The sequence below is a fragment of the Sinohyriopsis cumingii genome, chromosome 15, assembly GCF_028554795.1.
Source record: "Sinohyriopsis cumingii isolate HCF-2022 chromosome 15, ASM2855479v2, whole genome shotgun sequence".
Lineage (NCBI taxonomy): Eukaryota > Metazoa > Mollusca > Bivalvia > Unionida > Unionidae > Sinohyriopsis > Sinohyriopsis cumingii.
This window is the reverse complement of record NC_142975.1, coordinates 137,041,898-137,066,019: the sequence shown is the minus strand read 5'-3', so window position 1 is coordinate 137,066,019 and position 24,122 is coordinate 137,041,898. Positions and strand designations below refer to the sequence as shown.

Sequence of the window (24,122 nt, the reverse complement as noted above, 5' to 3'; positions counted from 1 at the left end):
TCCGTGGTAGGGGGCAAGTCCAGGTCCAAGATAGTTGGCTTCGGGAAAATTGCGTCTAAAGCTGCAGAGTCTATGGTGGAGGTCATGTTCAGTAGGTTGGAGAAGTATTCCTTTCATCTTTCGTTGATACTCTCTTTGTCCTTGAGCAGAGTGGTCCCGTCAGAAGAGATTAGCAGGGTGCTGCAGGCTTTCGACGGTCTGTAGACATCTTTCAGGGACCTGAAAAACTCTTTTGAGTTGTTAGTGTCTGCGTAATGCTGGACTTTATCTGCTTTGCGATCCCAACAGCCATTTTGCATAATGCGGAGTTCTCTTTGGGCTTTGCTCTGCAGGTGTTTGAATCGATCACATTTTGAGACTGAGTCAACGTCGTTCTGTCATTCTATATAGGCCTCTTGCTTTTGTTGAAGGACGATGCTTATCACTTCATTATTTTCATCAAACCAGTCTTGGTGCACTTTTCTTTTGGGTCCTAGGATGACCTTCGCAGACTCGCTCAACATATACTTTAGCTGGTTCCACTTTGAGGTTGGGTCACCAGAGGTCCGTGTGCAGTCAGTAGGTTTTCAATATGAGCTTGATATTGCTCTCTCACCTGCGGATGGTTCAGCCTTGCAGTGTTGAACTTTGTTTGGATAAGCTTCATCTTTTTGCGCTGCGGCGGCACAATGTTGAGATTAATTATAGCCCTGACTAATCGGTTGTCCTTCCAGCACTCGGCTCCCCTCAAGGCTCTTGTTATCCATACATCGCGGACATCTCTGTTATGGACGATGATATAGCCGATCAGATGCCATTGTTTGGATCTGGGATGCATCCAATTCGCTTTATACTTGTTCTTCTGTTGGAAGAGTGTGCTTGAGATAGTCAGATTATTCTCTGCACACATCGACAGTAGAAGCAGTCCATTGGTGTTCATTTTTCAGATTCCATGCTGTCCCAGTACTCCATTCCAGTTATCGTAGTTGTGGCCCACTCTGGTGTTAAAATTGCCAAGTATGACAAATTTGTCATAAGCTGGTGTAGCTTTTGCAAGGGCATTGAGACTTTCATAGAAGGCCTCCTTGTCTTCTTCGCTGCTGGTCAACATGGGGGCATACAAACTGATGATGGTGATATACAAGGACTTAGAGGGGGAGGGGGAGTTTCATCAAGCGTTCGTTCACATGCATAGGAACCACTGGGAATTGACACAAAAGTGCAGTACGAATGGTAAAACCGACTCTATAGATTCTTTGTTCATCTTCTGTTTCCCCCTTCCAGAAGAAGGTGTAGCCACCCTCGGGTTCGCAGACAGATCCTACATCGACTAGATGTGTCTCTCAAAGAGTGGCAATGTCAGTCTTGTATCGGCCCAGTTCTCTGGTTATGAGGGATATTATTCTCTGAGGACTGGGTGTATCTTCTTTGTCCATGATTGTGCGTACGTTCCATGTGCCGAAAATGAGTTTGGTTTTTTTTATGCTTAAGGTGTCGACCGCATTGAGGGTTAACTGCCAACTGCAGCTAGCCGGCCAGTTAGTTTATAGGAGAGGCAATATTTAGGACACCTTTTCTAGTCCCTTCCCTTACTAGGGTGAGCAGTGCTTACCTAAACAGGGCTGCTTAGTTGCCTGGGATGCTGCCAGACTTCTTTGCTCTCCTGGTTCAAAGAAAAACGACCACTTGTCCGCCAACCGCCTCTGTGTAGGTTTGTAACTATGACTGCCAGTAGTAACATCTACCTGTCGTTTTCTCCCTCCCCCATCGCTATTGGACTTGGAAGATACGCAGAGTAGGAAAGAAAGAGGATGCAGTGGTTTGAGTGAAGAGCGTTGCACAAGAAAAACCTTCACGTGAAGGAAATTATGGTGAAGGAACTGTTGTACTGGAGCACAATAGCTCATTACGGCTGGCAACTTCTTTGGCTGCAGTGGATGAATAGGTCTTCTTTTGTGCTCCGACGTGCTCTCTGCACACCACAGTGCATTGCTGAACCGCCTTCCTGGCCGTTAGATCTTGTGATTGATCTCATCCGCCCAGTCAGCCGGAGCAGTCTTCATATGCTGGGTTGATCATGTCCCTAAAATCACTGGAAGGTTCAAGACCTACCGGTTACCCTCATCAGGTTTTAGCCCGCCAGTCGAAGCTGTTTCCCAGGGTGTGGCCGCTGTCGCATTCAAACAGCTACTAGGAGCCACAGGTGAGAGTTGGAAATCAGGGGAGGACCAAGGTGGATGAACTTCCCTTGGGAAGGCACGACATGTTCCAACCATCAGAGGTACTACCTCTCCCTGAGACCCCAAACACCCCACTTGAAATGTATGTATTAAATTTATTTAACTAATCGGTGTCATAGCAAGATTATACCTGTATGAATTTAGTCCTAGAAAGCTCTATTCAAAATAATACAGATAAATGAGAAAGAATGATGCAAACGATGATTTGTGTTTGTTTCACATATTCCTATTCTTCTCTACTAGAAACCTTCAGTACAAAATCAAATGTCAACAAATATAAATGCAAACTATCAATGATATATTTATTTTTCTGTTGAAGGTACCAACTCGAATTGATCTTCTTAATATTGATGATGATTTGATCTGTGACAGGTGAGTAGAGATAAGGTCAATGTCACCCAGGCAAAGGCTGTCCATTTGCATAACAAGCATATGAATGTATTCATGACCAGTTGAGAAAGCAATATGCTGCTGGATGACCAAGCAAAAAATACACCTGTTACGTTGTTTGGTTCATCATATATTGCTATTGAGTCTGCTTACTTGATCCACAAGCTGGCATCAACCAGGCAGATAAGCAGGGCCTGATACATGCTAACTGTATCGTGGAACTTGGAAGAGATCTGATTGCAGAAGAAAACAGTTAACTCTGAGGGATAATGGTGGTTCCAGAGAGATTCTTGTGCTGTCTTGTCAGCAACAACATACTCATGCACGCCTACCTGGACTAAGAACGAGAAGTAAACACAGTTTTCAGAGAAAGTTCATTGTGCAACTGGTAGCTGTGTGTGCAGTATCCATATGTGCCATGTCTGTTTCCTTGCAGTACATCATAAGCAGTGAACCAAATTGTGTTACAAACAGACTATAAGATTTAATTTTCTATTTGCAACTAAAGCAGAAAAATTAGGTTCAGCTGTGTTTTTTAACCTATTTTTCAGCTGTTTAGTGATGTTGTAACTCTTCAATATATGGAAAATCTTGTTTCAAGTTAAATTAATTTCCTGCGATTTGTTTTGATGTATAATATATGTGATACATGGACTTTGTAAAGAAAGAAGAAACAGAAACAGGTCAGCGTTATATTCCAGTTATTTTACTTAAAATCTTTCTGGGGGCACCTTGGCTAATACTATGCAGTATTACATAATGGAGTGAAAAGTCATCATTAGGTTTTCAGTTTTATGCAAATAATGCCAATCTGCTATCTACTGTGGCCACTGTTACAACGTTGATAGTGTCAGGGACCCTCCTATGGCAATCACGTTAGAATTTATAAATTAATGCGTGAAATTACTATGTTTTGTGTCTTTTTCATATCCTTGTGCACTTTGGTATTAAAATTGGTGGTGGGGGTACAAACAAATGGTAGGGTGTGCGATTAATACATTGTGTCGCGTCGCCCATCATGGACGGGCGACGGATTCAGAAATGGTCCGTCTTGTCATCAGCTTTTGGTTCACTTGAGGATATACTATCATATTCTATGGGAACGATCTTATTCTAAGGGTGCAGTTAATGAACAGAGGCGTCAAATGAAGTAATATTATTTAATGACAGAAAAGATGAGCCAAGCAGCTCAAGTGACTTATGGGAAATGATTGTGAAATTATAGCGTGACTAACATTATGAAATGCAATATATTACGATCTAAAGTAATGTTAGTGTAAGCTGAATCTGTTAGTAGAACACACATTTGTTCATAAAGCTTGTTGACATAGGTTATGACTAACAGGAATCAGCAAGTAATTACATATGCTTTTCTTACTGAAAGTACTTCTAAATACAGAGCTGAAGCATGCAAGTGCACGAGAATGCAGTGTGTCAAGCAATTAATTAGCAATAAAGACTAAAATACTCACGTGTATCTTGTTATTTCTTATATGCACTGTTAACATGGTTAGTACCGAGTCATGCAAGCTATTGGTGTTCAATACGTTTTAATTTATTCTTTATTCGTTCGTAAGGGGGGAGTGATAACAGAAATACAAGAACCTAATCTGGGTTCAACGCTTACCATTGCTGGTGCACCATAGTCTTTGGTGTTCAATGTATCTAAGGTCTGGGTGCAGATGCACCCAAAACATATGGTTCTGGTTCACAGTTTCAGGTCTGGATGCAAGAGTGCACCAAACATATCTGGTTCACTGCCTTTATGATTTATACCCATCTTGGTACAATGGTTTGCTCACAAGCAGACGACAAAGTTCTAGTTATTGAATTTCACACCAAAAGTGTAAATTCTGTAAAAGGAATAAATTATCAAATTAATGTTTGTGAATTTAGAATAATAAATTATAGGCGCACTGAATATAAATAGAGCTGCGATATGCAGATGTAGGTTATTCACCTTCTACTTAAATGACAAAGTAAATAAGTTCAAAACACGTCATTTTACTAAGTCACAAATTAACTCTGCTAGTGTTATTTTATGCAATGGAATTAGTTAAACAGCTTTAAAATGTGTTTTACCATAGCCACATCTGATTTTAGGGTTGGTTGAGCCATTTTTGTATTTAGCGCCTTGGACAAAGACTGGAAAGTGACAAAGTTCGTTGTTGTTGTTGAGTTTAATTACAGTGGCGTGCGCATGTGCCACTTTTTTCTGACTGCACCGCAGCCTGCTAGTTGTTCCTGGGGAAGGGAATGGTGCCACCTCCCCCAGGCTTTTATGGATTCAAGGAACCCTGATAGTTTGGCCTCAATCTGTGGGTCCATAAAGGTCCCTTACAATTGAATGGTTGGCTGTCATTAGTGGGGAGGAGAGCTCGGGAACGGTCCTGCTTGCTTTACATCGCAGGTTTCTTGTTGCATTTGCCTGGTGTTTCTTGCGATTTTTTTTTGAGATTTTTTTCTTCTTCTTCAAAATGTTCTAAAAGGGGGTGTTGTGTTCTATGCTGTTTATAGAGGTTCTTAGTAGAACTCATGTATGAAGAGAGATTTTCAAGGTTATTATGGTATTACTAGTCAAGGTTTTTAGGGTGTGCTTCCTACGTTATGTTATTTATAAGTTTTTAGATATTGCCTCTTTAAGTTATTTATTTATTTATTTATTTATTTATTTATTTATTAAGGACATCTAGGACATCCGATTTTGCGGTTTCCTTAGTTTTTTTTATAGGTGCTTCGTAAGCGAATTATTTATTAATATTTTTATAAAATTGAATAATATGTTATGGGTTTTTATGTGGTGGCTTCTAAATTTATTTAGCTAGTTACTGGGTCTTTTGGTTTTGTGGGGATAGTAATTATATTTTGTTCTTAAGTCCTGCTGAGTCTATGAATTGATTTATATTTTTATATGCTGATTGTTTATTTTTATTAGAGTCCATGGACTCTGGGTATGTGTGTGGTGATCCAATCTCTTTTTGGTTTTTAATAAATATTTTCCGAGCGGGTTGATATTTTGGGCATATATTGAACACGTGGCGTAGATCTTCGGTGGTGTGGCAGTTAAAGCAGTTAATGGTTGCTGGTTTGGGTCACATAAACCTTCCAAAACTGATTGCTAGTTTAGTTTTTCCAGTTATTATCCTGTATATGGTTTTCTGCTCTAAATATGTATCCTTAGGTAGCTGTCTGTTCCTATCTACGGTTTTTTTGGGTTTCATAGTGCTTTTTACCTTTTGTGGAGGAGTTCCAAAAATCTTGCCATGTTTGGTCTATATATGTTTGTGCGAAGCTTTGTGCTTCTGTAGAGCTATAGTTAAGCTTGATAGAGTTTTGATCTCCTAGTTTGGCTTGTGCAACTTTGTCTGCTGTTTCGTTGCCAGAGATTCCAATGTGCGACGGTATCCACATGAGCTCGACTAATTGATGTGCTGTGGTGATATCGTCGATTAATTGGCATGCTCTGTCGAAGAATTGTTCCCTAGAGTGTGTATTGCAATTTACAGAAGTTCTTGAACGCTGACCTCCTTTTATACTATTATTATTGACCAATCAAAATTTAGCACTTGCGATCATCAGGCAAGAAAGATTTACTGACCAATCAAAATCAAGCATCAAATATCCTATGCTGAAAGTGACGTAATCGTATAAACATGAAAACCCAACAACATGGGCCGCGCTAAAGAATTGGTATCTGGACGTTTCGCCCCATCGACGTTTCGGCCCAGGACATTTCGCCCCACATTAATGGAAATATCGGACATTTATAGAAATTCATCAGCATTACACTACGTTCTTCATTTTACTTTAAAATGATCAAAAATATAATTAAGTGTCCCTTGTGATCTGATTTCTTTGGCATTATTCTAAATAGTTAAAGAGACGGCCTGCTCCAGTCGGGAGAAGTACATTTAAATAAAGTGCGAACCCTCACTCGAGTACAGTCTGTCTCAGTATAATGGTAATGCGAGAAACGACACACATCATCAATCATACAAAACAATATGGTTTATTTGTCGTTTAAATATAATACACCGTTTATTCGCCCAAATTCCAAATTAAATTTAAAATAAAAATCCCAAATTAAATTTAAAATAATAAAACAATGACAAATTATCATTGGATGGATTGTATCCAATAAGAAAATATAATAATAAAACATCGATAATTTGATTTAGTGGCTGTCCCTTCCTCTAGCCAAGGTCAACTTGAAATTATGGGGAGGGATTTCGAGTAAGGTGACAAAAACTGGACTAGGATGAACAACCCTATAGATTACACTAGGGAAATACATAAATACCCGTACAAAATTTTGAAATTTTTCGTTCAAAAATCTTTTATAAGGTAAACAAACGACATACCTTTGGGGAAAACATACACATATAAAACAACTTTATTTTTTTATAAGTAGGGGTGCATCTGTCTGGTGCCATAAAGAAAAAAATGTTCTGGCGTTCACTATTGCTCCCAGCAAGTGTTAATAGGACTTAATTACAGCCAGGTAACTTCTTTGATCTTCATATTTAAATAATCTACTAAATGTGGTATCAAGGTAATTAAGCTGCAGCCAGGGTTTTGAGTAAGTCGTGTAAGCTTTTATGAAAAGGAAATCACAATTTAGCACAGATGTTATGGCGTTCACTAATAACAAAAACAATGACATATAAATAAACAACGTTTGATCTTAGTATATCAAAATCTGAGTTTTAGGATAAAAATTATGATTCTTCAAGTGCATTGTCCGACAGATCGTTTGGTATAGAAGCTCGTGCACGTGTTTGCATGGAATTTTATCAGTGGCTCTATAAATTGCAGTCTTTGCTTTTCTTGGTACTAGTTGTTTTAATATCACGTAAATCAATAGATCGAATAATGTCTTCGTGCATTTACTGCAGAAAACCAGTTACCCGTCGTCAGCAAGCCATAGATTGCGATATTTGCGGCCTATGGCAACACAGAGCATGTGGAAATACTGGTAAGTTTATTTATTTATTTCTACATCATATTACGATCATTCCGTAATTGAACTGGCTTAACAAAATAAATACATTTTTTATAATAATTTTATGTATCTAGTGACCTTTTCTCGCATGTTATTGTTCTTGTTTCAGTATATCCAATGTCTTTCAAAATAAATGTTATCATAAGACGTCGATAGAATTAACTAAATGATACTGAGAAATGGTTTCTATTTACAGGTTTATCAAGCTACAAGTATGGTCTCCTTAGACGTAAAAAGATATCTTTTCAGTTTGTGTGCGACCTGTGCAGTTCTAAACCTGAGGTAAGATTTCATTACAAACAAACTATTTTAAGAATAAAGACATGCTACAGTAACTTGTTCCCATTCGCATTCGATGTACTTAAGCTACGGTTAAATACAAATTGCGAACAAAACGTGGATCGCTGCCTACTTTCTCCATATCACAAATGCTGGAAGATTAGTAAAAATAATTTTTCTTGTATCAAATATTTCGTTGTTTTTCTTGGGCTACACGACGTTCCATTCTAGTAAGCGTTCTTATGTGCACTTTTATAATGTTTTAATATTAATACTGTTTACAGGCAGATGGCTACGATGTTGAAATGGACTTAAGCGGCATACCAAATACATCAGACAGATTTGAAATGTATACTGGTACAGCACGGGGGCAGATGGAGAGCACGAGAAATTCGACGTCGATTTCTATCAATGAAGATGATATTTCGACAAGGTGAATGTTATTTTATTTATTAGAATCGTACGGGTGCTTGCATACGTCTTTATGTGTAAATACCATATTCGGTATAGTTAAACTTGGTTTTCTATATATTTGCTTGTATGTTTTCAACATTTTCTGACAAGTTCAGACATATTTCTAGTTACAGGCTGGATAGAAGTCAACAAGTGAACGAGTTTATGGTCAACAATGATGCTGCATCAACACTTGCAGCCGATATCATTTTATTTGACGTTGAGCGCCCACACAGATCTTTGACACCAGAAGAAGAAGAAGCGTAAGTTAAAAATCGAAGCGGACAAGAAAGCACAGAAAATCGCAACAATTTATTTCAGTAATATTAATGTACATAAATCATTATATAGTCTATCTTCTAACACTGGACAACAAATTCTTACAAAAGTCATGTTACTGAAATAAAATTAGTCAATTCTTATCAATTTTTATGTGCTGAACACGAATATGACAGTCAAATTGCAAAATTGGCTCTAGTTTTTTTGTAATCTGCAAGAAATTAATGTTTACATAACGAAATGCATTCCAATAGTAAAAGGTCAACTGTAATAGCCTACCTATAAAAAATCAAGTCATTGACTACATCTTAGATTTCTTCGCCTGTCTCTTGTACAGCTGTTCGGGAGCATCTCTGAGGAGTGTCCAGCAGTAGTCAGCCAGCATTGTAGTGGACCATTTTCCCTGGTATTTTTGTTCCATTGTTGCGATATCTTGATGAAAACGTTCGCCGTGTTCATCACTAACAATACCACAGTTGCTAGGAAAGAAATCCAAATGGGAATGAAGGAAGTGAATCTTTAGAGACATATTGCAGCCAAGTTTCTTATACTTCATCAACATGTCTTCTACTAGTTCCTTATAGTTTTCTGCCCTAACATTTCCGAGGAAGTTTGTAGAAACTAGGCGAAAAGCATTCCATGCTTGTTTCGCGTCACCTTCCAGCAAGTTGTTGAACCGGTCATCTTTGAAAAGCTCTCGAATCTGAGGACCCACAAAAACTCCCTCTTTAATCTTTGCTTCGCTGAGTCGAGGGAATTTTTCATGCAGGTATCGGAATGCTGGCAAAGTCCGGTCAATGGCTTTCACGAAGTTCTTCATCAAACCTAGTTTGATGTGAAGGGGTGGTAGCAAGATTTTCTGAGCCTCAACCAGAGCTGGGTGTTGGATATTCTTCTCTCCAATGGCTACATTCTGCCTGTGAGTCCATTCCTTCCTCATGTAGTGCATTTCCCTTGCTCGGCTATCCCACTCGCATAAGAAACACATGTATTTTGTATATCCTTGCTGCAGTCCCATTAAAAGGGCAACTACCTTCAAATCACCACAGAGGTGCCAGCTGTACTTGTTATACTCAATGGAATTCAGTAGCTGCCTTAAGTTATCGTATGTCTCTTTCATGTGGACAGCATACGCTACTGGAATAGATGGAAGAATGTTTCCATTGTGCAAAAGCACAGCCTTGAGACTCAGTTTCGAAGAGTCCACAAATAGTCTCCATTCTTGTGGGTCATGAGTGATTTTTAAAGCATTCATGAGGCCCTCAATATCGGAACAGAATATCAGATTACTTTCCTTTCTGAAGAAAGGCTCCAATTGCTGGTGGCGCTTTCGATATGCAGTAATTGTGACATCTTCTTCTAGAAGATTCCATTGTTGGAGTCTTGATCCTAGCAATTCTGCCTTGTTCTTTGATAAGTCCAAATCACGAATCAGGTAATTTAGTTCTTCCTGTGTTATTCTGTGTGGGGTTGATGATGCACCACAGTGAAAATCTGGATCACTGCATGCTGATGGACCAGGAGAAGAACAGGTCGACTCACCTTTGTCTTCGTCAGATGAATCAAGAGAATATTCTGCTGGAGGTTCTGGAATAGGAAGTCCCTCACCATGTGGAACTGGTCTCAATGCAGACGGAATGTTTGGGTAGACTATTCTCGACTTCTTTCGCTTCGTTATTCCGCCGGAAAGAGGAGGAACCAAGCAGAAGTAACAGTCATTTAGGTGGTTGCTTGGCTCTCTCCACACCATTGGGACTGCAAACGGCATTGATGACCTTTTGCAATTCAACCACTGTGAAAGCTGTGTTGTACATGTAGCACAGCATATATGCGGAGCCCAAGGCTTGTCTTGGTCACCAACCTTGCATCCGAAGTAAAGATGATATGCCTTCTTCACTTGAGAATTGATACTTTTCTTCTGGTTGGCAAATGTCACTTCCCCACAAATACAGCAAAAATTGTCCGCGGTATTAACACACTTTCGAGGCATTACTGTTTTTTATTGTACGTAAATGGATAAAATAATAAGTTTTATGTAACAGTAGCTTGAACTGTCTCGCACAACGTCTAAAATATTTTAAATGCTGAACCTATCTGATTGGGCTTTATATAGTACACTGCTTACGTCAGCTTCAGCAGCCGCCTGGCATTAGTATAATAGGCCTACACATGTATAGTACACTGCTGACGTCAACTTACTTCAGCAGCCGCATGGCATTAGTATTGCATTGCATCAGAAAATGATGCAATCAACTGTGGATGATGTGAGCATGATGGTATTATGCAATGTTACATCATTATTCCGGATGTTGCTGCAGTCCTACTGGAGAAATTTACACAGTGAAACATAGAAAATGAGGTATATGAATATCTTCAAAACGAGAGCCAATACAAATTTTTCACGGTTATATTCGTGTTCGGCACACCAAAATACTACAGATTAGGGCCTTTTCAAGTCAGTAATGATTTCACTGTTGACCAGTGTAATCAAAGAATGATCATCTTTTACTCAATCTTGTTAGGTATCTTGTAAACATGTGTTATTTTACTGATGCATATTTTTTGTTCATGTAAAATATTCGTTTTTTGATAATCACGATTTTTCTCCTTTCTTTAGGTCAGTTAGGAATGAAACTGTTTATGGAGAAGTGCCAGTGGATTCTGAGGATCGTATAACCTTTGAAGTAGTAGCCACAGGATCCACTCGAGGAAAAAGGAAATTAATATCTAGTGCTGGATATAGTTTTGTCATTTGCAGAATTACAACGAAGAATTGATCCAGATGCAGTGAATGTGCAGTCATTCCTACGATATGTGGAAGACACCTGGATTCACAATGACATATGGACTGTTGAATCCTGGTCAGCTTATGACAGAAGCCTCCGAACCAATAATGATGTGGAAGGGTGGCATACTCGTATGAACAGGAGAGCAAGAAAGGGAAATTTGCCTTTCTATCTCCTCATAAACTGTACTTTAAAAGGAAGCCAGAGAAAGTGGATCTGTAGTTCGTCTATTGCAAGAGGGGAAGATAAGACGACATCAAAAGAAACAGACAACAAAGGTTCAGGGTCGCCTTATCAAGTTATGGGAGAAGTATGGAAACCACCAAATCAGCACGAACACCTTGCTTAAATGCTGTGCCAAATTGTATGGCCCGTGTTAGACATAGCAACAGTAAAGCTGGACGGAGTATTGCTTTTCAAAACTGGACATATTTTATATACACGTGCCTTTTGCGTTGTCTATATGTTACAAACATTATACTTCAGTAGAGATAATATGTATATTTGTATTTCAATTTCGTATTGTAGTAGCTGATGTTTTACTTGCATGCATTTTAAAAAAAAAAATAAAATCATAGTTACTGTTTAGAAGTATACTTTTGCACATCATAATTTGACACCAATACCTTGTCATGAGATGTAATTTTGATTAGTGATGTGTGTTGATTTAAAAATGCAAATACATGCTTCATATTTCAAAAATATAAATCTCTGAAACCATTTTTATATCTCTTTATTGTTAATTACAATTAACATTCCTCGTCCCCCTTGTTTTCCTTGCTCGCGATATGTCGGGCTATTCTGTGCACAGCTTTGAAAAGATGTAATGTATAACGATCGGGCTATAGAAATGAAATACATTAATTTGGATTGTTTCTGTCAGCAGTTCAGTCGAGTAATTAGGACCCTATTTATAGCTAGTTTTACAAAATTCAAAGTAACAATGCCAATAAATGGCAGGAGATAAAAAGCCAATTAACCCGAGCTTGAAAAAAATGAGTAAAGTTCAACATTTAAAAAAAAGCTATTTTGCGGGCGACCACAAGTCTTTAATCATCGTAGTTTTTATGTTTCGCGAAAGGAATAAACCTAACTCGATATATACGATCTTGATATTGACTGTTAGAATTACAAAGTTGTGTCTAATTTACGCTCGCTGATTGGGTAAACGAACAGCATAATTGATAAGTGGCGATACGCCAATTTCCTACAAACGGTAAAAGTGGTTTTCATTAGTTTGTGTATGTAACAGCGAAAATAAAAGTACTGCCGTATAGAAAATGATCACTGTAAACGATATATTAATTTTCTGATCAGTCTTATTACATAAATGAAAAAGAAATAGGAAAATATTGTCTGATATAACGGCAAGCTGAATGTAACTGAAATGGAGGAGAGTGATGGGATTATGGGGCATGAAATTAAATCTTAACGGTAGGCCCCTAAAGTAAAATGAAGACGATGGTGTAATAGTAGTAAGGTGGGACGGATAAGCACTCCAAAAAGAGTTTCCGTCATGTTGAATCACTGTCGCATAGATTGACTGCACACAGGCGCTAGCGAATCTATATAGACCACGTGACGTCACAGACTGTTCTCTTCGGATTGGATGCGGACTGACTGAATTTTGTAACGCGTGTTTGGATTGGTCAATGAACTCAATCCGTTTCAATCCTTCCTCTACCTATAAATAAGCGCAGTTCACTGCATTGATTCACCTGTTCTCAGCGCCTCAAGATGTGGACCACAGTCGAATCATCCACCCTTGTGTCTTCAGTGATGTTTAGGACGGACATGCTAATGTATGTCCGATCCAAGTGGACACTTGTCCACAAGTCAGACACCAGTCTGTGGATACGAAGAGTCTATGTGGAAAGACAAGGTTGCCTCAAGAGGACTCTGATTTATGGCCCTACACTAAGACGCAGCTTGAGGACAAGAAGATGCCGCAGATGCCCTTTATGTTAAGGGCATATTAACATAGATCCAAAGGCCCTTTTCAGGGCCACCCACGTCTCTCGAAAAGAGACTGACTTTCAATTGCCTACCCCTTTTTTATTTTTTATTTTTTTTAATTTTTAAAAAAATAAAGAATCCCATGTTCAATTGCCTTTGTCCCTAGAATGGATTTTTTTTTCTCCCATGTTTCAATTGCCTTTGTCCCTAGAATGGATATTTCTTTTCTTCCATGTTAAATTCCCTTGTCCCCAGTGTGGATGCCTTTTTTTCCCATGTTACATTTATATAGTCCCCAGAGTGGATATTGCTTCCCATGTTAAATTTACGTAGTCCCCAGAGTGGATATTGCCTTTTTAACATGGAACTCCCCTAGTCCCTAGACCGTCCCACCTTACTACTTGTAATGCTTGTGAATTTCTATAATATCCGATATTTCCATTGATGTGGGGCGAAATGTCCTGGGCCGAAACGTCCATGGGGCGAAACGTCCATATACCATGTGGGGCGAAATGTACATTGAAATGGGGCGAAATGTCCATTGAAGTGGGGCGAAATGTCCTGGGCCGAAACGTCCATGGGGCGAAACGTCCATAATCCTAAAGAATTAATTCTATAGATTTTCACACGAATGATATAAATAAAATGCAACTGCACAAAGCATCATACATTTAAGATGTAAGTAGCCAAGCCGTGTGATCAAAATGTCAAATCAGTTCAAAATACGTTTCTTCCAACAGCCGTCGACAACACATCGTAGCGGTAATACACAACATGTGCTTCGCATGAATGAACGTTCAAATCACGTCTGCCGAAATAAGTGTACATATCTGTGAATTAAAGCTGGGACATTTCAATCATAAAAGTACATATAACTAATATGGTAATACCTAGTTGCATGAAATAGCTCACTTCATGAGCAAGATATATATTACGATGGTGCAGTGAACGAGAAATGCCATGCTGTAAACATGGAAAAGTTGACGCTGTTGACTTAAACCAGATATACCGGCATAACAATTGCTACACGCTGGATAATGCTGACCTTCATCAAGCCAAACAAATATATGTTTCTGGTTGACTAACCATCCCTGTTTTGCACTGCCGACCCTAGCATTTTTTAGCCCCACGGTTTAAAATAAGAAGAAAAACCCAGCCTACCCTAATTTTAAAACCAGTGCAATAGGATAAGCTTTTTTTCTTCTTGGCCTTATAGCAATAACAGATCACAATATAGTACTGTCTTTTTGCACCAATGACGACAGTTGTGTATGGAGCATCAGTATTCAGTGAATACTCCCAGTTAAGTTGTAATGCAGACCTGCCAACCCTTAAGTTGGGCCAAAAGACTTAAAGAAATGACCCTTAAAATTTGGACTTGGGTATAATGACTGCATTGTGCATTGACAATTATTCTTGCAGTAGTCGTTCAGGTGGGGATGTGTTAATTATCAGGTATTTACAGGGTATAACAGTACAGAAAGCTTTTACTGTTAAAGAAAAGCTTGAAGCCTTGGACAAGATTAAGTCCAGAGGTAAACAAGTGCAGTTTACTTGCAGGAAAAAGCTTAAAATTTAATAGTATTGAAAAAAATAAAAAAAGGACACTTCTATTAGATACTTCATTTGCATCTTAGCATTGCTTCTAGTTGAAAAAGGGCTTTGTCATAATAATTTTTTTCTTTTTGTATTTGGATTCATAGCAGCAAATACAAGCAGTATGAAATTTATACAGACACCGCTTAATGACTGGGGGGATTTACACATGGACATATGGAACCTTACATGTGCTTCACACTGAATTGAGACACATAATGACTAAATATTATACTTCTCTATGCATATTTATCGTGGAATTATGGATTCGCTCTTAGGAATGTTACTACCCAGAATGGCTGAGTGGTCTAAAGAGCTCACTGTTCCAGATCACTGCCATCTCAACTTTGTCTGCATGGGTTCAAGTCTTGGGCTTGGCTAATGTGGGTATGTGAGAAAGCTTGCTATAGTCGAACTATACATCCCCATTTGTTTGTACCCCCCCCCTTACCGATTTCAATAATGAAAATGTTTAGTGTGATAAAAAGTGCACAGAACTAAGTCAATTGAATCACTGATTCATAATTTCTAACCTAACTGTGACCAGAATGGCACTAATGCTGGCATCCCTTGCAACCTTTCATGCTCAACTGACTTTCCATATTAACATGGCGCCATATTGCATACACTATAGGCAAGTTTATTCCATCAGACGACATAATAACGTAGTTCATTCTGTTCGGCAACTGCCAGATAATTTCGTAAATTACCATTACATCGAGTTTGGAATTATATCCCATTGCACACATGAACATAGAAATTAAATCTCTTGTTAAATCCACTTGAAAAGCAAATTTGTTGTTGTCATTATTTTCCTTTGCTTGATTGGACATTGTAAATATCGGGAGCAGACGACTTATATATGTACAGCTGTAGTCGTCCACACCCCTTTGCTGAAAATGGACTTGTCCAGAAACTGGAAATGGATCTGAGCATGTCCGTCTATTACATTGAAACGCGCAGTGGATAAGTTTCGCAGTATCTGCGATTAATTACACTGCTGTCGGGCATTTCTGTGCACCTAAAGTTTTCGTTTCCAATATTGAAGCAAAACGCATACCGAATTCGAGCGATTGAAAAAATAAAATACAGCAATGCTTACCATTTGAAAATGTGCAATTGTCACCAGAATATTCTGTTCAAAATAATATTAATTTTGGACATAAGGGCCTATTCTGCGCATAGCTTTGAAAAGATGTAATGTTTATCCATCTTGCTATAGAAATGAAATGTATTACTTTGGATTGTTTCTGTCAGCAGTTCAGTCGAGTAATTAGGTTGGGTTTATAGCTAGTTTTACAAACTTCAACGTAAAAATGTCAATAAATGGCAAGAGATATTAAGCAGACTAAACCGATCTTGTAAAAAGTAAAGTTCAACATTGTATGAAAAATAAGCTATTACATGGAAGAGAAACAACAATGAATAGAATGTATTGTGTTTACAACGTCTTGTTGATGAGGAAAAATTACTACAGAATTTAGAAACAGACTATATGCCAGGGAATTTGTTGAGAATTTATGTTCTATCGGCAAGTAGACACGTTGGGTAGCAGACGATTTTGTACATGTGGGACAACTTCTTGCAAAATTGGAAACTTGGATTAAAATACAGTTTTGTTTTAAGGTACACGTTTCCATCTTTTATATAATGTATTTATTTGTATGAGTCTAAAATATGCATAGTAAATTGATTTTTTTGGGTTTTGGTTCAAGAAGGTCATGGAGTGGTTCTTCATGTTGCCATTTAGAAATCACATTTTTATGTGCATTTCGAGTCTAAATGTGGGATATTTTTGTACAGTTTATGAATATCACTTTTCTTAATTAATGTACGATTTTTCTTTCTGGATACAAAATGGATTTTTGACCCAAAAATAGCACATGATCAAATGTTTACAGAAATGACGTATCGCAGAATTACCCTACTGGAAAAATTGGCCAACGTGGCGGTACTGTACTAATGTTATGGGGTTACTCAATTAGATATTTGTAATTTTCATAAAATATTTTATCACAGTATTGTTCATAAATATACAGATATACAGAAATATGTACATGTAAGTTAACAACAAACAAGGACATCAATAATTACAAGGGTGTACACAATTATCCAACCTGTTACACACATAGATGACATTACACTAATTATTAACAAGTTCTGATATTCCTGGGGTCACATAGTTCTTTGGAATGTTCATAAATAATAATAATAATGATTACTTTGTATAGCGCCTAATCTTTAGAAGCTCTAAGCGCTTTACAATATTACACAACACCTGTAAGATAAAAAACATATAATGATATGATTACAAAAACAAACACCATGAAATTAGAAAACATTAAAAAAAACATGCTGAGAATATTTAAGGTGGGAAACATTATTAGGTCTTTAAGGTTGTTCTTGCAGTTGAAATAAGTGAATTTTGAGAGCCCTCTTGAATGTGATCACTGTGTCTTTGTGTCTAAGTTCAATGGGCAATTCATTCCGCGTTGCTGGGCCCTGGTATGCAAAAGAATGCTGTCCACATGGCTTTGTTTTCATAGTGGGAATAATGAGTATACGATTGTCAGAAGAGGAGCATAAGTATCTTGCTGGTGTGTACACATGGGTGAGGTCGGATAGGTATGTTGGACTAGAGTCCAACAGTGAAATGTAGCTCAGAGAACAGATTTTGTGCTTGGTTCTGGATTGAACGGATAGCCAGTGTAGGGTACAGAGCAACGGGGAGGTGTGCTCTGATCATGGTACTCTAAGTATGATCCGAGCAGCTGTTTTGAACTTTTTGAAGTTTCTGGAGTAGATATTGAGATGAACCAGACAGAAGTGAGTTACAATAGTCCAGTCTTGAAAGTACTAATGAACATACAAGTGTTTTAGTGGCATCAGATGAAAGATATTTGCGAATTGAGCTGATGAGTCTCAGCTCAAGATATGCAGCCTTGCATTTGTTCATGACATGTTGGTGCAATGTGAGAGTACTGTCCAGAGTAACACCTAGGTTTTGTACTGATTGTGGGAATTCAATGTTGGTGTTGCTGATATTTATTGTTTGAGGTAAAGGATGTGAATGAGAAAGTCTTTGTGTTGTGATCAGAATGGCCTCAGTTTTATCATCATTCATCTGCAGCTTGTTACATGTCATCCATGATTTCACATCAGAAATGCACCTCTCTACACTTTGGATGGTAGCATCAACTTCAGTTTGGTGGCTAGATTTGTATATTTGGGTGTGATCAGCTTACAATTGGTGAGACACTGGATGATGATCTATGACACTTGAGAGCGACTGAGTGTACAGAATGAAGAAAACAGGTCCAAGAACAGACCCCTGTGGAAACCACAACATAGATCAACTGGGCTGGAATGTATTCCATTTGCAGATACAATTTGTGTACTGTTGACCAAGTAGGACTTGAACCACAGTAAGGCTGTATCATGAATGCCAAATACATGCTGGAGATGGTGAAGTAATATATCATGGTCTATTGTGTCAAATGCTGCAGACAAATCAAGGAGGGTGAGGACTGTAATCTTTCCGCTATCCAACGCAGAGAGAATGTCATTAACTACTTTTAGAAGAGTAGTTTCAGTACTGTACATTGCTAAAAAGACTGTTTGAATTTAGATGAGATACACGCTGGGATAGACAACCTTTTCTAAGATTTTTGATATGAATGGGAGATTAGAAACTGGGCGGTAGTTCTTTAAATCGTTATGGTCTAGTGTTGGTTTCTTCAGCAGAGGCTTTACAATGGCAGTTTTGAAAAATGATGAGAATTCCCCGGATGAGAGAGAGGTATTAACAACACCAATTAGTCAAGGCAATATTGGATCTAAGCACTCAAGCAGCAGTGATGTTGGAATTGGATAAAGTTCACATGACTTTGGTGCTCTCTTCATCAGGATTGTTCGTACGAAATCCATAGAGACAGGTTGAAATGCTGCTAACGGTTGCCGCTCAAATTCTGTATCCCAACTGTATGGTGATGACGAGTCTTATCTCTAATGGTTTGTACTTTGTCATGGAAGAAATTTGCAAACATGTCCGGAAGGTCGACTAGAGAAAAGGTAGTTCGAAGTGGTATAGATTTGTTCCTTGACATTAGCTTGTTAGTAATCTCAAAGAGCTCTTTGCAGCTGGAACTTTCCATGATCTTAGTAGTGTAGTGGGCTGATTTCGCTGCATGGACTATAATTGTGACATTTTTCTTAGTGGCTTCATAGATTTGCTTATGAATAATGAGTCTGGTGGAAAGCCAAAGGTTTTGTTGTTTTCCAGCTGAATTTTTTGTTTGTCAAAATAAATAAATGTCTAACATTTTAAGATCTTGTAAAATTCTAAATGCATTACTCATTTGCTAAATTTTTTGTTACTGCACACATTTATTATTGTTCTTGTTTTAAATTTATATTGTACATTAATACTTGAAAACAATTTTATTTTTATTTTAGGTGTTTCGAGTGTATAGAACCAAACAACACAGACATAGTTATTCATGTTGATGGCGGAAAATGGTGTGAACAAAAAGTGAGTGAGATGTTATCTTATATGCATCTCCCATCAAACTTTGTACATGTAATGTTGGAAAAAAGTCTAAACAAGAGCCACAACCATGCCATTCAGCATCATGCAGCAAGAAATTAAAAACAGATAGATTTAGAAATAATGATCCATAATGTGACATTGAAATTAATGAAACAAAGTTTGTTAACAGCTTCATTGCTACATTACCAAATTCAGATTCAGACAGCATGTTATGCCAAATATTATAGATAGACTACCCTGAAATGTAGGAATTCAACGTACCAGGTACAGATGCAGATTGCACTTTGTAAAGTGGACTTTTGTAACTTAATTGTCATTTGGTCCTCAAAAGGAATGACTGTAGAAAAAGTATTGCCCGATATTGAATTTTGGAAAGATCTATGTTCAAAATTAATAAACTTTCATTATAATAATATTGAAATGAGAATCTCCATGTGACTTATGCCAGCTGACATTAAAATGTAGGATTCAAAACATTGTCTGTGGTTATACTGGTGTTCCACATTTTCAAGTTAACTTGTATTAATTGAGAAAGTGGTACAACAAAAACATAATTATACAAAAACTGAATGAACAATTTTAAAATGATTTGTTTTATTTATAGTAGGTCCATGTATTACAATGACTTGTTTTATTTATAGTGGGTCCATGTATTACAGTGACTTGTTTTATTTGTGGTGGGTTCATGTATTATAGTTTACTGTCAGTTATTCATCTTTATGAACATTCATAAGAAAATAAGGTTCTTGATAATATGGCATGTGTAAGGAAATACAAAACAATGGTATGGAACTGCATTTTTATTGCTGCTTTTGTCTTACAGCCTTCAACAATGGAAAATTTATATCCATAGTGTACATATATATATATATATATATATATATATATATATATATATATATATATATATATATATATATATATATATATGTGTGTGTGTGTGTGTATGACAGACAAAAAGATACAATGTAATGAAGTAATTGACATGATTCTCTATTTTGATTTAGTCTATATTGAAGACAGTTTTAATTCATGTTTTTAGAACATTTTGTAAAGTTGATCTACATGTATCATTTCAGAATAAAGTTGTATATTCTTTAAGTGATAATACACTTGTAAACACAAGAAGTTTTAAAACTGATGACCTAAATAACATGCTATCCTGAAATATTCATGAATCATTTTACTTTTAGATAGAATATCAAAATAAAATCTATTGGTGATGCAACTTTTTTTATTTTTTTAAGGAAGTCTCCACTGTTTTGGAATCATTGTTTCATTTTTATTTTTATTGGCATCCATATCACTGCCATATTAGGTAGTTTGTGTCCCAGCATCACAAACAGGGGTTGCTCTATACATGATGGCCTCTTCTGCTATCTACAAAATGAATCAAAAGACATAAATAAATATGTTACATGTCACAGTTGAATTTTGAATGTGTGAGATTTATAAGTTTGTTTACTTGTGTTTTTATTTTACCTTTAAAAAGAAATATCTGAATAAAAGTTCCTACATATTAAATACGCTGCCATTTGAACATTAACATTGTCTTACTATGTAATATATAAACTGCAAATTTTGGTAATACACAAATTTTGCCCCATGGGTCCCACTACTTGTATTTTTTTTGTTTGTATAAAAACACCTTTGTACAGTTTTGTATATCAAGCCTGTAGTAATCTACCATTATTTAGACACTTGTAAGTATAACATCTGAAAATTTATTATAAAGATATCTTTTTGTTCAGATATATGAGTTGATGGTGGGACCCTAAGTACTCCCCACTCCAGCACTGAGCAGGCCTGTATGATCACGCCCGCTTAATATGCAAGAACAATGCGCTGAATGGAATACTACCTTCTTATTGGCCAACTGAAAATAAGTTATAAATAAATACAGGATGTAATTTTCTTTTAACCATTGAGAGGACAGTATTCAATTCAGCGGGATGTTACTTGCATATTAAGCAGGCATGATCAGGGCCATGTCAGGCAGTAGCGTGGGAAAATCATCTGGCATTCCTTAAAGGTATGATAGTAAGTCAAACTTTTGATCAAGATACACAGTCGAATGCCTGAACTAAATATTGGTGCCAAATTTATTAAGCTATGTGAAGCATAGCTTGAAATATCAGCGTTTATTCTTAAATAGGTCGTGCGAGCAAGGAGTCAAGTGTCCTCCTTTGTAGTTATTATATAGTACATTTATGACAGGTCAATTGTAAGCAACAATACGAGCCCCTGTGCTGAAAAACAGCATTAAACCCCAGAACAACAACCTATGGATGCAGTGAGATCAGTTGTTGAGTACATATATTTCTGGACTATAGACATGTACATACTGTGTACTATATATACCATTACCAATGTATGTGTCTCTCAATAAAGTAAAATATTAAATATGCAGTCTCTGATTTCACTACAGTGCTCCCAAAAAGTCCAGTAGCCTGACATCCAGGTCCCATCTAATTTCAGATCGGGCCCATCCTGCATTCTGAGAGGTACTGTTGGGCTTGTCAGAAACAAAATAATCAAATTTGTTCACGCTGATGAAATATGGAAATGTATTTTCAAGGTGTTGACATACTTGCCATAATGTGGTGCAGTCTGATTAAAATCAGATCACCACTGCTCTACGTGAAGTGGATATCTGATTTTAGTCAAACTTACATGGCGTGTGATGCTAAAACATGATTTTGTAATATTTCCAAAACTGACACTGTCATGTTTCGAGAAAACAGTTTTTCTGAAATCTTCAAAAATAGAAAAAATACCACTTCACTGTATTTTCGTTACATGGAGCATAATTGTTGACAAGTTTGTGAACAGCAGCAGCGTTTCTTTGAAGTCAGATTTTACTGCAATGCAAAGCATGATCATTTAAATTGTCAGAATTGTGTTCAAGTGTTAATCATGTTTTTGAAGTCTATTTAGGCAGGAGTTAGCCATTAGCAAAGCCCAGTGAAAATAAGTTCAGAATTTTGGTCGCAGGAGTTTTACCAACTAAAAAAATAAATGGGGCGGCAATTAATTCTTTGCAAATATGTCAACTTGGTTCTGACCAGGATTCACTCAGAGAGTCCAGCAGAAAAGTTTGGTCACATAGACCATCCAGTCTCAGTGACTGCAGTGATGAACACTAATGACACCTTACCTTCAAAACCGCTATTGGACCCTGTTTAATTTATATTTGAAGTGGATCAACTGCAATGTTGTGACACATATAATATTAAAAAAGGGAAATTTTGGGCATATGAAAATTGGAGTACATGCATTGATTTCAAATGTTAACTGTACCAGTGAAGCTTGCAGGTAGTTTCATGCCCATTCTAATTAACATATTAACATACATGCCAACCATTATGCTTTTGGTGTAATCATTATTATTTTTTTCTCACCAAATTATGTCTTACGCTAGACTTTATATGAATTAAGATATTTTTGTACAGTATAAAGTTAAAATAAAGGAATAAAATGCCATTTTTGTCGTTTTATTATCATCACTTTAATATAAATTTGAGAATATTCTTAAAAAGGTGACTGCTGCGTAAGAATAGCATACAAGTACTTTCCTTAGTTGCTATTTACTGTATATGTCCCATTTATAAGAAAATAAACGGGTTTCTTCATATGTCAACTTTGCCCCACAGATTCATTTCATTGATAAGCTAGTTACTGAACCAGTTTGTATTTTTAAAGAAAATGGCACCAGATGTTAAGTGAAATGTTTTACAGTGAGTTGTGGATGCTATCTGATGGAAAATGTTAGAGCAGATGGATCTTTTCAAACTTCAAAATATGTCAGATCTGAGAAGAGGACAAATCAACACCACTTAACAAACTTTAAAAGAAGAATATGAAAATAATGTATTACTGCACTCCGAGCACCTGCCTATGCTGATTATAGTATTCCAGATCATGATCATTCAGTGAAAGTTACACTTCTAGACTAGTTAAAGTGAGTGCTGAACATAAGTAAATGTTCAGGATACTTTGTGTTCGTATTCTGATTTAGTCCATATGGATTTTGCCCTTTGTGATTAGAATTTGACCAGCTGCAGAACCAGGTTAGTCGTAACAATGTATCTTATTCATACTTGCTGTAAATTGTAATTCTGGCGTGCAATATATTGATCACACTTTTTACACCCAAAATAAGGCTGTTTTGCCACTTATAATAGCAACAATTACGCTTATGCCTCTTGGGGGATTGGCATGTATGTATTCCCCCAAACCCCTTTTTTTGTTTAGCTTAGGTGGTAAGCATGCATCATTTCCTTCAGTTAATTGACTTGTTTGTTAATAGTACAGTACAATACATAGAACAATCCCTGCTGTAGATCCCAATTACACCTAAGTGAAAATGGCTGTCTTATAGAAAAATAGTGACTGCCTTACTAAGATCTTCTGTAGCACGTTCCCAAGTCAACTGACGGGTTATAAATTTTAGTACATGAATATTTTAAAGAATTACATATAAGTAAAACTGAAAAGGTTTTGTGTCTCTTTATTCCTGGTTTTATAATGGACATTTATCCACATCGTGTATTCCCAATATGCTTGTGAGAGGGGGCTGCAACTTTTACTGGGTGGAACTCATATTTTTGCCA

At 37.1% G+C, this 24,122-nt stretch overlaps 2 protein-coding genes across 3 annotated transcripts in view; both read left to right on the top strand.

Annotated features, from left to right (window-relative positions):
- LOC149782868 (DNA topoisomerase I, mitochondrial-like) overlaps positions 1 to 24,122 on the top strand; it is an 86,104-nt gene that overhangs the window by 5,736 nt on the left and 56,246 nt on the right. The window lies entirely within an intron of this gene.
- On the top strand, positions 6,424 to 12,130 carry LOC149782869 (uncharacterized). Of its 2 annotated transcripts, none has more exons than XM_089934939.1 (5): positions 6,424 to 7,584; positions 7,808 to 7,893; positions 8,175 to 8,323; positions 8,472 to 8,606; positions 11,381 to 12,130. In XM_089934939.1, the coding sequence occupies exons 1-5, from the start codon at positions 7,392 to 7,394 to the stop codon at positions 11,397 to 11,399; spliced, it is 582 nt and encodes a 193-aa protein (XP_089791065.1). In that variant the 5' UTR covers positions 6,424 to 7,391; the 3' UTR covers positions 11,400 to 12,130. The 2 variants fall into 2 exon arrangements, with proteins under 2 accessions (XP_089791065.1, XP_089791064.1); XM_089934938.1 differs by having other exon boundaries at positions 11,240 to 12,130.

Bases quoted from the DNA above. Each gene is read 5' to 3' on its own strand.
- LOC149782869 (XM_089934938.1), top strand. From the start codon at position 7,392: ATGGAATTTTATCAGTGGCTCTATAAATTGCAGTCTTTGCTTTTCTTG. The intron at 7,894-8,174 runs GTAAGATTTCAT...TACTGTTTACAG, and splicing joins TGTGCAGTTCTAAACCTGAG to GCAGATGGCTACGATGTTGA. The intron at 8,324-8,471 runs GTGAATGTTATT...ACATATTTCTAG, and splicing joins GAAGATGATATTTCGACAAG to TTACAGGCTGGATAGAAGTC.